Raw genomic sequence first — 15,180 nt, 5'->3', positions numbered from 1 at the left:
AAGAGGAAAAGGAAACATTGGGAGAGATGGGAAAGATGGAGAGGAAGAGGAAAGATTGAAAAAAGCTGATATTCCTCCTTTGGGATTAATCTTATTCATTAGAATTAAGTGCTCTCAGTAATCTTCTCTCATTAGTTTAACTTCATTTTCAAACCTTTTAACTACCAGTATCAAGTCATCCATTCTTAACAATACTAATTGCTCACTGTAATATATACAACTCAACTTAGTTTGATTGTATGACCTTAAATAAAATATTTTATCTTAACTATTTTATTTGGCAAATTCCTGATTATGTGGAGTTCTAAAGAAAAATACCAAGAATTTTTCAACATACATAAATGAAAATATCAAATCCTTAAAAAAAATATTTTTTATTTTTCTTCACATGCAGATCTAGATCTTCAATATATTAAAAGCTCACCTCCTCTTTCTATCAAGCATCTTATGAGCTGTACTCGATGCTTATGATTCTTATTTATATTTTTCAAGACGGTCCCAATGTCCACGTCCGAAAGGGAACAGTTCTTAAGTAATCTATCTCCCGGTGTCATTTCCCCTGTGGCCTTTCCGGTCAACAGTAACAAAACTTCATGCCACATATGCTTCTCCAATAATAACTTTATAAAGCCATTGGCACAAATAGGAGAAATCTCACAGGCAAGGTTTTCAGGAATCTCTGAAATAAATTAACGTTTAAAAAAGGAACTATCAGATACAGATAATTTGATCTCACTTGCATAATATATACATTCTCTATTTAGTCCACATATAGTGATCCTGGATGGTTGCAGCTTTAATGCTATTTATTTAATGATTCCCACCATGCATTGCAGAACAGCGTTTTTCAATGAAAGCAGAAGCCCTATAAATTGTTCAAATAATACAGTGAAGATGTAATCATGATTCCCTTCACGAATGAAGGCAAGTCAGCCTTAGTAACAATTTATCTTTTCCTGTCAGCTTTAAGTTTAGCTCAGTATTACATTTTCATAATATAGCTGGATGTTATATTTGTTTCAAATGTATCAGCCCCTAAACCTGTTCTTGGGATCTTCATCTCCTATCTCCTCTATCTGAATTCCAAGATGTAGCTGATTCATGCTAGTGAAAATTTGGAACTGGAAATAAGGCGCTACTGTCTGTTTAACTCTGCTCTGGAATCTAAGGTAGAGTAGGGAATCTTCATGCCTAGGCCAGGGGTAGGCAACCTCGGCTCTTTTATGACGCATGGACTTCAACTCCCAGAATTCTAGGCTTTTAAATAAATGTTTCCTGTTTCCCCTTTTAACCAAAGTTTTAGGTCCAATCAGACTTGTAGAATGTAGTGTTAATATAGTTGGAGCAAAAGTTTTTTTTAATATTATGTTTATTAATTTATTATTAAAATTTATTATTAAATTTATTATTAAAAAGTGTCCAACAACTGAAGCTTTCTGGATTGTTTACAATAAGAACATTAAAAATACAATTTGAATATAATGTATACAATGCAATCAAAACAAAATTAAAACACAATATAAATTATGCAAATAAAAAGCAGTCATTAAAAATTGGAATAACTTGAATTGAAATATGATTAAAAGTCAATTAAAAAACTAAGGAAAATAAAAATGTCTTCAGTTGATGCTGAATGATGCCAACAGGGGGATTAGTTGATCCTCTATGGAAGGAATTCCATGAATGGGATGTGACAGAGAACATTCTCATTTCTAGAGGCCTACTCCATACAATAACTATAGCAAAATAACTGCTATACTAAACAGCATACATGAAACTTAGATCTACAGAGTAACGCCAGGAAAGAGTCACCTATATACAAATAAGCCCAACAAGTACAGACAAAGAATGGGAATCATAAAACTATCTGTGAACACTACAAGAGATAGATAGCTTAGATGAAATTACTTACTGGATATTTTCTTTCAGAATCCCAACTCAAAGCAAAAGTCATCAGAAAATGGCAAATCACCTTTGCAAACATAGAGATTTCTCCTAAAATTGTGTCTAACTCAGGGGTATCAAACTTCCAGCCCGTGGGCCAGTTGCATCATATGGAGGCCATGCCCACCCCAGCTCCAGCAATGCAAAAAAAGTCGCAATACGTCATGACATGTCACATGACGTGGCGAGTTTGATACTCATGGTCTAACTATTCAACTGACTAATACTCTAGTTCTAATTCTCCTCTATCCTTTTTTGATGAAAAAAAACAATACAATTATATACAATAAATATGGAAGAAGGGAATAAAGCTTAAAACTAGCTGAAAGCAATTTTATTCCATAAATATTCCACTGATACCTGAAAATGGGAAAAGTGGGATCTTATTTGTAAGATAAATAGGACTGGATTATGTTGTGAAAATAGTTAAAACAGCAAAGACAGATTTGTTTGATTAGTATGTGAAGAGTACAAATAAAATATATGAACCAAAAATAAGCATTATTTACAATAATGCTGAAGCCTACAAGATGGAAAGCACAAGGTCCCAAATCTGCTATCCTGAAAGTCTCCTGGTCATCCTATACTTGTCTCACTATCACTGTATGCTTGGCAATTCCTACTAATATCACATCATTTAGGGAAGAGGTCCCCAACATTTTGGGTACCAGGAACTTGTTCTGTGGAGAAAGGTTTTTCTGTGGACCGGAGAGTGCGTGGTTTTGTGTGCTGCCTGCATCCCACAGATGGGACTTTGCTTGTTTGTGCGGACTGGTTGTGGGCATGCTGCGGTCCAGTACCGGTCCACGGACCGGGGGTTGGGGACTCCTAATCTAAGGCGCATCTCACCTTACTCTCGCCCTTAGTGTGTGAAAGGGCTCTCACATTTTTTGCTGCTGTTCTAATAATCAGAAATTCAAATTGGAAAAACTGCTGGCTATGTAGCATAGAGACACAGTTACTAGAAGATTAGTCTAGTCCCTATCTCCCTAAAGTGTTAAATCAATGTAAACAAAATCAAACATTTTTAAAAGAATAAATTATAACTACCTACTCCATCATTTTTTCTCTAAGAATTAAAATCCAGATATTGAATGTGGAAGGAAATTGCAGTTATACTCAAATACGTAATATGATAACTTTTAAGAAATTAAGGCAAATTAAGAAAAAAAAAAAGAAATTGTAATATTCCTGATAACTAATGGAATAGATCATTGCCTCAAATCTCTGTAACACTAGGGAATTTCAGACTATAACAGATAACAAGAAGATCCTAAATAAAACCTAAATGAAAAAGATATTGATAACCTGCAAAAGAAGGTACAAAGATTTCTTGTAACTGTTTTGGAGACCAAGATAATAATACAGAAGCAAAAGAACTTGACCTATGTAGTAAAATAGCCTGGCACAAAAATAAAGTCAGTTGCTTAATAAGGCAACAAAATAATACTTTGGAGGTAGAGAAAGATAGATCCCATACAGTTAGAAAATATTACTAAATGGAAAAGGAAAAAAAGATAAGGAAATACAGCTATGTGAAACTTTGTATGCTGCAAATCTACAACAATTTCTACTTCAACAAGCAAAACTGATGGGAGCAATCAATAAACAAGAAAATTGATGAGAGCCACAATGGTGCAGTATTGGTTCAAGGTTGACTCAGCCTTACATCCTTCCGAGATTGGTAAAATGAGGACCCAGGTTGCTGGGAGGCAATAGGCTGATATTTGTAAACCACTCAGTGCTGTAGAGCACTATGGGGCAGTATATAAGCCTAAGTGCTATTGCTAATATCATTCTAAATTGAGAAAACCTCCAAAATGATTGAGACAGTGAACATCCCATCTTGTGTAACTCTGTACTCCTCATATAGCTCTGGAGATTTCTTAGAAGCCACAAACTGTTAGGCAAGGATTATCTAAGAACTTAATATGTTTACCCTGAGAAATAACAAAGCAATCCAAAGATCATTACCTACATTAGTCCATGAACTTTGAATATCAGCTAGAGTGTCCCTGATTAACCAGTATTGGAACCACGAAGGTCAAATGTTTGACATCTTAAAGCTATGGCTCAGGCATGTAGGTAATCACAGAATCATATGGTTCTTTTAATCTGAAAGATTGGCAGTACCTGGGACCATAGATGGTTTTGGTAGGAAATGAAATATGGTTGTAATAGTCCAGAATGGTATCAGTCATTGTTGAATAATCAATTCTCACTAAAAAGGAAGCCTTCAGTTCTATAGCTAAATCCACACCCCAGTTCTTTAGCTATAACCCACATCCCAGAGCCGGATATGGCAACTCAGAGAAATGCCAGACTCCAACTTAAATCATACTCCAGCACAGCAAATCATATTATGTCTGTCTAAAAAAATCTAGAGCAGTGATTCTCAACCTTTCTAATGCCGTGACCCCATAATACAGTTCCCCAGGTTGCGGTGACCCCCAAGTGGGTGTGGCCACCAATAAGAGGCAGTAGGACAGCTAGGGAAAAGGGAAAAAAATGGCGGACAGCATGGTTTGGTGACCCCCGTGAAATGGTCATTCGACCCCAAATGGGGTCCCGACCCCAGGTTGAGAACCACTGATCTAGAGACTATTTGCCTCTTGCCCTCTAGCAGATGATGTTCAAGTAGAAATATCTTTCTGACATTTTTTTAACTATACTTGATAACTGGAAATATAGAGGGAGGGAGAGAGACTGCACTACCAAAATATTGAACTTGCATCTGAGATTTATTTTCTGACCAGCTTGGGACAGGCGTAGAACGCTGATGGTCTTTGTGCTCTCTCTGCTATTAACAGAATTAAGCAATAGATTTAGAACCTCCCTTCTTGACATACTAAGAAGTCCGTGGAATGAAAACTGGTTCTAAGCCTTATAGTCAGACTTACAGCTGATCAAAATGGGAAATAAGTAATGCCATACCATGCAGGACCAAAGCTGTAGGCTAAATATATTACAAATACAGTATAGTTGTAAATATGGGCCCAGTGCAACTAAATGAAAAGTGAAAGAAAGAGGTTTAGGATTTCAAATGTGGCATAAATATATGAGTTTTGTAGAAACTGATGTTGATCATAGCTAAGTTTACTTGTATTTGCAACAAAGATTTTTATCTCCTTTTTGTTGTTTCCATGAGAATACCAAGTTCTTAGAAAAAAGAATTATCGTAGTATCCTGGATGCAATCTCTTACATTATTTTTAACAAGACTAGCAACACTGAGGTAATACTGGTAAAGCAATGCCAAAAGATTTTATTATTTGTTTATTGTAGGAATAAAGCCCTTCAAAAGGAGAGCTAGGCATTTCGTTCTCAACCATGCAGAGATGTCAAATTGACCAGGAGACATCAGAGACATAATCATCAGACTGAAGAAATTAGCACAAGTTCTCCAAAGGAGTGACCAGGGCAGGTTTTCCACTGGACAAAAACTTGAGATCCAGGACTTTAGAAGATATAGTCCTAACTCAAGGGAAGTCAGTGATGTTTAGGCAGGAAGTTAGAACTCAGATGCAAGATTCTTTTAGAGAAAAGTCCTGGGTACAAAAAAATGATGCTTGTAAAAGCTTTCTTGTCAAATTATTAGTCCAAGGGACATTTGGGGAACAGAAACACTCTGCCCTCTTTCAAATTGGTCTTGAAGAATTGTTGGCTGTTTCTCCAGCTGCTGTGTTAGGGGTATGTGCCTTCTGGGAATTCTATTAGGTTTCCATTTTTTATTCTCTGGAGCTATTGCCTCTGTTTTTTAGATTGTATTGAAGTGCTTTGAACTGTATACAATACTACCTAGAATAATTTGTAAGTCAAACAACTTATAAATATAATCAACAAATATGAGACGAATGTGGATCAACACATTTTATGATCACTTCAGTATGCCTTCAGTTTTTCTAGAAAATAGGGATCCAATGATTGGCACTATGAAAAGATTGATCTGCCCTTAAAAAAGCTTCAATCAACTGAAAACAGAGATGCTTTCAAAAGCAAAATAGAAATCAAATGACCAGCTGAGTTCTTGATGAACCTGAGACAAGTGAAGAGGAAATCTCTGTTTCCCCTCTCCCAGACTTTAAAAGCACATATTCAAGGGTGTTCCAGCCTAAATACCTTCTCCAGACATTGGTTATTGAATCTAAAGAAAAGTCATTGAGGACTTGAACACCATTAATGGTAGGATTGGCATCAATGGCTCCAAATTTAAAGACAAACTGTGAAGAAAACTTCAAGGCTTCTGGACCAGAAATTCAGGAGACATAACAATCTTTCATCTTCTTCATTTTTTAAATTGTGCTCATGAGGCAAAGCTTTTAGAAAACTTTGAACCTATGGATGATTTACTCGGGGTCTATTATTAGCCTCAATTGGTAGATCAGACCAAATAATCAATTCCATAAGAGAGCTAAAACTACTTTTAGCTATAACAATAGAATATTGCAAGTCCAATTGTGTTGTGCATCTTCCTCCTTATAGTTTACTGACTCAGGGAGGTGTCTGCCTTAGCTACTTCAGAATGTTGTTTTGCTGTTCTGGACTATATAAATGATTCAATCCTTTTGCCTTGGTAATATTCCTGTATATCTCCATCAAGCCCCAAAGATGCTTTTTCAAAAGGCAACTGAACTTCCTTTCTTTGTTTCTTGAAAACCTTTCACTTCTCATTCAAGAAGCTTCTCCTGTTCTTCTTGGATGAGAAATGAAATTATTTCCAAGAAAAAAAAAATGAGAAAGACCAGTTGCCTTTTGAAAAAGCTCCGTTGAGACAAGCATGACCTGGATGATTGAGAATCTCCATGTATGTATCTCCACCAGGGTTATCCTTTTACTCTCTATCCCTATAATGTGAGTTCAGACTAAGGATCTCTTTGGCCGACAGAAAATTTCATTGATTTTTCAAAGAAATAAAGTCTTCACAAGGATTGGAGGAAGATGAGGAGGTTACAGTACCTTTGGACCCTGCAACCCTTAATGCTTGCTATCAAAGAGTTGTTCACAAACAAAATGAACACTTTTAATGAGCCTATTTAACAAATGGTTGGAAAAACGAACCTGTCTGTTTTTCCTTGGAGATGAGGTGGGCTTGATCTTCAAACTTCTTGAAGAGAAAAGATAAGCTGATCCAGCTGTGGGAAATTGTGGGGATGGATGGAACTGTAAACTTAAATTGTAAAAAATTCAGTGAAGAAGTATGTGCTAAAATCAAAGAGATTAGTACAGAAATTAGAGCCAGAAGCCTTGCTCCAAATTCTCCAAACCTTCAAACATACTAGAAGAACTAATTGAGATTAGTTTTTTTACCTTACAAGTATTCCATCTATATTCTTGAGGATCAGAAGAACCAATGATTGAGACTTAACTTTTGAAGCAACGAGGATTTAATGGCAAAAGATCCAGATGCCCAATACAGAGGATGTGGTGTTTTCTATCGACTCAAATAATATTACAATAGACAAAGGGAGATCTACTTGCTGAGATGGAAGCCTGGTTATGGAAACCGGCCTGGCACAAAAAGAAAGCCAGAATAAGACTGAAAAGAGAAATTTAAAACTATATGTAATAGATTAAAAGGTACTGTAGAAATATGGATTGATTTAAGGTTTAAGATTTAGAGTTAGAAGCGAGAGTAAAATTTGTGATTACCAGAATATATATGTTAAATAGATTAAGAATGTAATTTTTGGGAATAATAGGTTTATTTGTATGAAAACTATTTTGTAATGGAATGAATGAAAATGGAAGAGGTTTTATAGTGACTTGGATTGATTTAATAATTAAGTGAGTATGCTAAATTAGTAAGATGATGTTTTGTGTAATAATATGCATGTTTTTAGACATAACAATTATTGGGATAAGATTTGAATTTTGCTTAACAGACTGAAATGATTTAAGGTTTGATATTACTTTGTTTTGTTAGGGATAGACTAATTGATGGATTGTATATGTATAAGCTAGAATTATATTTTATTTTAATTAGGACAAATATTGAGTAGTGGGTGAAGAAACAAGAGAGATGTGTGATAAAATTAAGTTTAGGAGACTAAGAACTAGAATATATTTGGAAGGGATACCCGAAGTGATAATATGTTTATTTAAGGCTTAAGTGGATTATGTTAATTGTAAATTAATGAAGTTTAAAAACAGGATTAGGATTTATAGAAATTTAATGTAGAAATGGATTGTTTTAAATATGTTATATTGTTTGAGAGAAATAGAGAGGGAATATTTAATGTATTTACTTGGGTTATTTTATGAGGTTTTGTTGTTGGATGTTTGATTCCCCCATCACTACGGTATGTCTTGAGCACTTTGTTGTAAGCGTTTAAAAAAACTAATAAAACTTGTTCTTTAAAAAAAATAGTTGGTAGTACTTAGAAGAGTTTAAAGAGATCTTCCCAAAAGCAAATTGACACCATTTTTGCTTGCTGGGACGTGACCACTGAAGTAAAGAAAAGGATAGAGAAAGTTCGAGCAGCATTCTTCAAAATGAAAAAGATCTTCTGCAGTCATGACATAAGCCTAAGACTGAAAATCAGACTTGTCAGATGCTATACTTTTTCTATCTTGCTCTATGGAGTAGAGAGTCGGTCTCTGACAGAAGGCCACCTGAAGAGACTAGAAGCATTTGAAATGTGGATTTACAGGTGGCTGTTACGTATAAGCTGGGTTGACAAGATCAAAAATGAGGTGATAAGCCGCCTGGGAAAGCCAAGGGAAATCATCAAAACAATTAAAAAATGAAAATTAGAATATTTCGGACATGATGCAACACCCAGAAAAATACGGCATACTCCACTGAAGGAAAATGAGCTCCAGGCAGAAGAAGAACATCCTGGCTTCAAAATCTAAGGGACTGGTTTGAACAAAACCCAGCAGCATTTTTTTGTGCAGCTGCTGATAAAAACAGGATCGCCATCATGATCGCCAACGTCCGATAATGGATATGGCACAAGAAGGATATAAATATTACACAGCACTTTCAAAGGGTTAAATGGGTCTTAAATCCTAAAACTCACTCGTAGGCATGATCACATTAGTGAACCCTTATATTATTTCAACTAAAGAAGCTTCTATTTTAAAATCTTCAAGTAAGAGTTCTCCAGATATTATATAGATATGATAAAAGCTACTAAGATTATCTAGATAATGTTATGCTATTTGGATGCTAAGCATAAGTGCTTAACAAATATGAAGTGTTATGTACAGCTCAAGCAATTATCTACATGGGCTAATTAAGAGTCCTTTGGAGTTGATTGGCTAATAAATTTATATTAATAATAATGTCAACTTCAGCATCAGTCTTTGCAATCATATGTATTCTTGAAAAAAAATCAAAATTATCCTTGCATTGCAGAGGACACTCTGAACATACTATCAGTATCCATGCGTTTGGGAAGTAGAACACATACTGTACCCGATACTGCAGACAACAGCTTCAAAAGCCTTTGGATTTTGTCATGTTTCAACATCTTGGGACTGTATTCCCCTTGTACTAAGCAGCAAAACTCCACAAATTGTTCAAAAGCCTCTTGAAGTGAATTAATTAGATCTGCAGATGCTTCACTTCCAATCGCCCCTGCATTAGAAAGCACAGGAAAAAGTTACTATTAAGAAGAGCGACAAGCTCATGGTCAAAAAACCCACTCTACATTATTGATATAAGCTATAATAATAGAATCTTGAAAATGTTACTATGTTTTTCCTTCCCTCTGTCTTATATCCCAGAGAATTAAGGTGGAATCAGTCTGAATTTCTCTTTTATAATTTACTTATATTTCCAGGTTGAAAACCTGACTTTGTTTTTGTAGTTATGCTGTGCAGTTTCTTTAAAGGTGTTTGTGCTTTTCTATAATGCTGTACTCAAAGTACTTAAAAATGAGTGATACTAGCATCCATAAGTTTCAAATCTAGCTGTCCAATTGCCCTTATTCATACCCTCCCTGATGCTGACAGCAATAATGCTATAGCAGCTATACTGCTCCAGAAAAAAGAGAAAAAAAATACAGCCAATACAATCCTAAATGACAACTGCAGGAAACTAGCAGCAATTGATTTTCAAATTCTTAAAAATGTTAAACTGTTTCTTAGATTGAGTAGACCTCTGGGAAGTACCTGGTAATTCCTTCAAGTATAATTTGCTGCTAGTTGAGTAGTTGTTGATTAGGTCTACAGCTGTGAACTTCCTGTTTTTTTTCAAGATATCCAGAGGTGATCTTGATTGCGCATCAGAGATATTTGGATCTGCCCCAGCATTTAGAAGCATCATAATATCTTCCTTTTGATCTAATACAAAGACAAGTTGCAATATAAGTATCCAACAATATGTTATCTCAGCAATATATCTGCACTTCATGACACAAGCCTCTTATCTACTCTAATATGTTGCAAGTGTTAATTATAACTGTAGAAAGCTCCATAAGGGAACATATAAAATTCACTTTTGGCATTTGTTGAATAAGTAACAGGAACAGACATACATTTTCAGCAAACTGTTCATTTTAGAAATCTCAGAAAATTCATGGGAAATAAAAAATAAAATTGTAATTATGTTTACATCACTTCCAACAAACTAAAACCAAACCAATTCATTATGAATTCAAACATTCATAAATCCAGTTATTTATACACTGCATTGTGGTATGGTTCTTTAACCATGGACTACTGAATAAACCCAAAACGACTCAGTTTACACAACACAAACAGATATAGTTTACAAAGCCAAAGAATTTTATTATAGTTTTAGCATAATGTGCAAACAGGGCTAGTGCTTTTCCTCCCAGCACAAATGATGCAAAGCGGCACTGGTCATCTCTTCAAAGATATTTATTTCTATAATTATCTCAGTCCCAAAAAAGACTAAGTGTGTATGCCATACATTTAAACCCACTGAAAAATGCTATATCAACATTAAAAAAGAAATGGAACAATAATAATTGAAGTAACTATTATAGAATTGAGAAACCAGGTGAATAAAATCAGTGTTGAAAGTGTAACATAGTTATTCACGATATTGTTGTAACTCAGTGTGTGTTCCAAGTGCAGTCCTATAATGCTACAAAATTTCTTCTTACAAAGATTGTGTTCACTCAGAAATGAGACGGGGTCCACACCTTTAGAGATACTAGATTGATCTAATTTTCACTGAAAAATAAATGAATGAACATATTCCTATACAGTACTGCCAGAAGAAAATATAAAATCATATACGTATACCAAAGGTCAGACACAGACCAAGTTGGGCCTCACAGACAGTTTATTTTATATAAATTATATAGAAGCCATTTGCTTCTAAACATTGCTTTAGTGACCCATGACTCTCAAATATTTCTTGGCAGCTTTTACTCTAAAAAAAAATGGGATTGGCCTTTTAGTACATTTATATATAAATTTTCTGAGCAGACTAGGGCCAGATTTATTTCAGCAATTAGCTTATCAGAAAATCCTCAATCAATGCTTACTGGTTATTTATTTTTCCTTTCCACTTAGGAACAGATAAAATGATCCTTTTTAGGCTCCCATGACTTGAAAGAATAATAAACAAGAAAAAGACTGCTTCTTAGAGATAATTTTTTTTCACAAATACTGTTTCTTATCTTGAATTTGGGGACAAGACGGCTAAAAACAGAAATAGTGTTATTTCACAGAAAGCAACAGAGTTACAATGCAGGAATATTCCAAGCTGTGCATTTAAACTTACTTTTCCATGAATATCTACTAGTCTGAGATGCTACTAGATGAAGAACTGTGGACCCATCTTCATTTTGTTGGTTAATAAGGCTCTTCAATTCAGGCTTATAATTCAGTAACCATTTGAAAAGATTGTTTTCATCTAAATATTTAAATGCAGAAGCATACACATTTAAAGAAAGAAAAATGTCCAACAAAACTTACAGAATGTCTGCATATGAGTAAGTATTTTTTCTTATACTTTTTTTCCCTATTTGGATTAACTTATTTTATGCCAAATAGAGAAGGTTGCAGAATAGAAATCACCATCCTTCTAAATTTATACAACAAAAATCAAGTCCAAACCATTATATAGCATGTCTCCTGGGCATTGTCCAAAATCTATGGTGCTTCCATTCATGTTCCTAAAGATTTGACTAGCCTAAAGTCTGTGGAGATTCTCAATCATCCAGGTTATCGTTGTGCTTTTCAAAAGGCAGCTTTTCAAAAGGCAGCTTTGTGTTTTTTTCATGAAAACATTTTATTTTTCATGCAAGAAGCTTCTTCAGTTGAACTGAATAAGCTTTTTGAATAAGAAGTGAAACATTTTCAAGGAAAAAACCAAGAAAGTCCAGTTGCTTTTTGAAAAGCACTTTGGGATGTTCTAGCATAGTAACCTAGGAAATAGTTTTATACTGTGGAACCTTCTCTACTTAGAATTGCCATTCACTCATGTTTCTCATCCAGACATTTGTCATCCCATCTTGTAGATGGAGTTTAAAACTGCAATATACAACTCTCAATACATCATTCTAATCAAACTGTAGTCATTTTAATTACAAATTCTCATTAAGAAGATATGTATTATCACTTAAGGTTATGTTTTATTTTCCTCCCTGGAAGAAGAACAACTTACTTGCTTTGATGCAAAACATGATGACAGCATGAAGAGGATAGTCTCCAATGCTTTCTACTTTTGTTCCAATAGAGAGCAACCACTCCACTAATATGGATAATCTTCGTATATTTTTAAAATGGGCCTCAAAAATATGCTTCTGGTTGGAAAGAAGCAGAAACGATAAACAACAGAGACTTTATATTCACCAGTATACAAGTAATCCTTGACCAACAATCAGTTGTTTAGCAATCGTTCAGAGTTACAATGGCCTCACAAAGGGTGATTCACACTGTAGAATGCTTTTGGCTCTCATAAAATCTTGCACAATTCCCCCCCCCCCCCCCGGCAATCACAGGACCATATCTTAGGCACTCACGTGTATGACTGGTTGCAGTGTCTTACAATCACATGGCTGCAATTTGGATAAAATACACCAGTTCAGGAAAATAGGTTTGCACTTATAACTACATGATTTGCTTAACTGTGATTCAGACTTATGACCATGTGATTCATTTAATGATCATCATAAAAATGGTCATAAAACCAGGTCTGGCCATGTGGTCTCTTGACTTATGATGATCATAACTTATGATCATAATTCCAGTCCCAACTGCAGTTGTAAATCAAGAACTATTGTGAAATATCACTTGTACACAAAGGGAGAAAGAATAAGCTAACCACTTCTTCAAGCCTAGTACAAAATCCCTGCTTTTGCTCCTATCCACAAATGCTGATTGTTACACTGAAATGCTAGTGTAAGGGAATGATCTAGTGTGCATGCCAGTATTTCCAGATTGGATTGTCTTTCTGGATTGGACTATCTTTTACTCATTCTGGCCCAGATAAAAATTTCTAATGAAAGAGTTACACTAACCTCAAAGAGGTCCTTCAGCGATAAATCAGTAACTTGCAGATTTCTTGGCAATTTTTCTTGCTCAGTAGCCAGCCACAGACAGGACTAGGAGAAAACAAATTTGTGAATTTTTGGTATTTATACATTAGCATCCAACTGTATTAAAAAGACAGGTTTCTTTCCTTGTTCTCTAAAATGCCAGTGTTCCCAAAACCCATCAGAATTCTGCAAGGCTATTATGTACCTTAGAACAGGGCTTTTCAACCAATGGTCCGGGTACCACCTGTGCTACATTGGCATCTGGCAGGTGGTACGCGACCATCCTAGAAAAGTGGTAGCAGAGGAGGGGAATGAGCTGAACCGGTGGCAGCACCGCACAAGCCTGAGCGAGAGATGGCTGGAGCTGGGGTGTCAGGGCTCAGCGGAAGCGCCAGGATCAGTGCTGTTTTCTAGCTGATCGGCGTTTCTTCGGGGCTGTCAGGACTCAGCGGAAGCACCAGGATCAGCACCAGGCTCCAGCTGGAGCTCGGCGCTGATCCTGGTGCTTCTGCTAAGCCCAGAAGAAGCACTGATCAGCTGGAATGTTGCAGCATCCCCAGGGTCTTGTGATTTACATTAATAATAATAATAATAATAGTAAAGTTGGAAGGGACCTTGGAGGTCATCTAGTCCAACCCCCTGCTCGGGCAGGAAACCCTACACCATTTCGGACAAATGGCTGTCCAGTCTCTTCTTAAAAACTTCCAGTGTTGGAGCATTTACTGCTTCTGGAGGCAGCTGTTCCACTGATTAATTGTTCTCACTGTCAGGAAGTTTCTCCTTAGTTCTAGGTTGCTTCTCTCCTTGATTAGTTTCCACCCGTTGCTTCTTGTCCTGCCTTCAGGTGCTTTGGAAAATAGCTTAATTCCCTCTTCTTTATGGCAGCCCCTGAGATATTGGAATACTGCTATCATGTCCCCCCTTGTCCTTCTCTTCGTTAAACTAGACATACCCAATTCTAGCAACCGTTCCTTATATGTTTTAGCCTCCAGTCCCCTAATCATCTTTGTTGCTCTTCTCTGTACTCAGATGCTTGGCAACTGATTCATATTTATGATGGTCACAGTGTCCCAGGGTCATGTGAAGTGACCAAAACCTGCTGCAACCACCCAGCAGATGGGGGGAATAAAAACCAAACACCCCCCCACCCCCACTGCCAATTCTCAACAGAAATGCTCACAACAATGAAAACCTCGGACAGGAGGAAAAGCGCCGCTGGGTGGGCAGGCATATGTCTTGCTCGGCTGTGGCTTGGGGGGTACTTTTTTCAGTGCCATTGTAACTTCAAACAGTCACTAAGTGAACTGTTGTAAGTCAAGGACTACCTGTACTTTATAACTTTTTTCCTTTTGGGGGGGGGGGTCATCAAGTTTTTGACACCTTGCTAGGTGACTGGTGGTACTCGGATATTGCCGTATCCTAAAAGTGGTACAGTGGGTGAAAAGGTTGAAAAGCCCTACCTTAGAATATGATATACATTACATCTTGAGTATCAGTACACTGCTATACTTCTTAGTTGCTGCATTGTCAGAACAAAATATTAATTTGCAAAATAGTTTTTTGATTAAAGATCCTAGCTTGCCTTAAAGAGCAATGTTATGAGCAGGCTTAAAATTCAAATGGCTTTAACTAAGCTTATATCATACTAGACAAAATATGCCAAAACTAATTGGAACTGAACTAATCATTAGCAAAAAAATTCTATATGATACATGGGCATGATCAAAGTTGGTAACTCTTTCTATCCTTTGTTAACTTTCTAAAATGTTATAGAA

At 36.0% G+C, this 15,180-nt stretch overlaps 1 protein-coding gene across 10 annotated transcripts in view; it reads right to left on the bottom strand.

Moving 5' to 3' along the window:
• Nucleotides 1-15,180, bottom strand: part of TRANK1 (tetratricopeptide repeat and ankyrin repeat containing 1) — a 101,193-nt gene that overhangs the window by 59,106 nt on the left and 26,907 nt on the right. For all 10 annotated transcript variants that reach the window (XR_005555998.1, XR_005555999.1, XR_005556000.1 and 7 more), the window contains 6 exons: nucleotides 13,388-13,471; nucleotides 12,532-12,670; nucleotides 11,647-11,778; nucleotides 10,062-10,232; nucleotides 9,364-9,525; nucleotides 425-679 (listed from right to left, as the gene is read on the bottom strand). Coding sequence is in view for 7 of the 10 variants with exons in the window: in XM_039336894.1 (XP_039192828.1) it covers nucleotides 425-679; nucleotides 9,364-9,525; nucleotides 10,062-10,232; nucleotides 11,647-11,778; nucleotides 12,532-12,670; nucleotides 13,388-13,471 (943 nt within the window). In the remaining 3 variants the exon portion in view is untranslated. The remainder of the gene's footprint in view (nucleotides 1-424; nucleotides 680-9,363; nucleotides 9,526-10,061; nucleotides 10,233-11,646; nucleotides 11,779-12,531; nucleotides 12,671-13,387; nucleotides 13,472-15,180) is intronic.

The sequence above is a fragment of the Crotalus tigris genome, unplaced genomic scaffold (assembly GCF_016545835.1).
Source record: "Crotalus tigris isolate CLP2741 ecotype Arizona unplaced genomic scaffold, ASM1654583v1 scf7180000017666.379230911805:20528666, whole genome shotgun sequence".
In the NCBI taxonomy this organism is placed as follows: domain Eukaryota; kingdom Metazoa; phylum Chordata; class Lepidosauria; order Squamata; family Viperidae; genus Crotalus; species Crotalus tigris.
The sequence above is the reverse complement of the archived record's forward strand: the minus strand, read 5'-3'. Positions and strand labels throughout refer to the sequence as shown.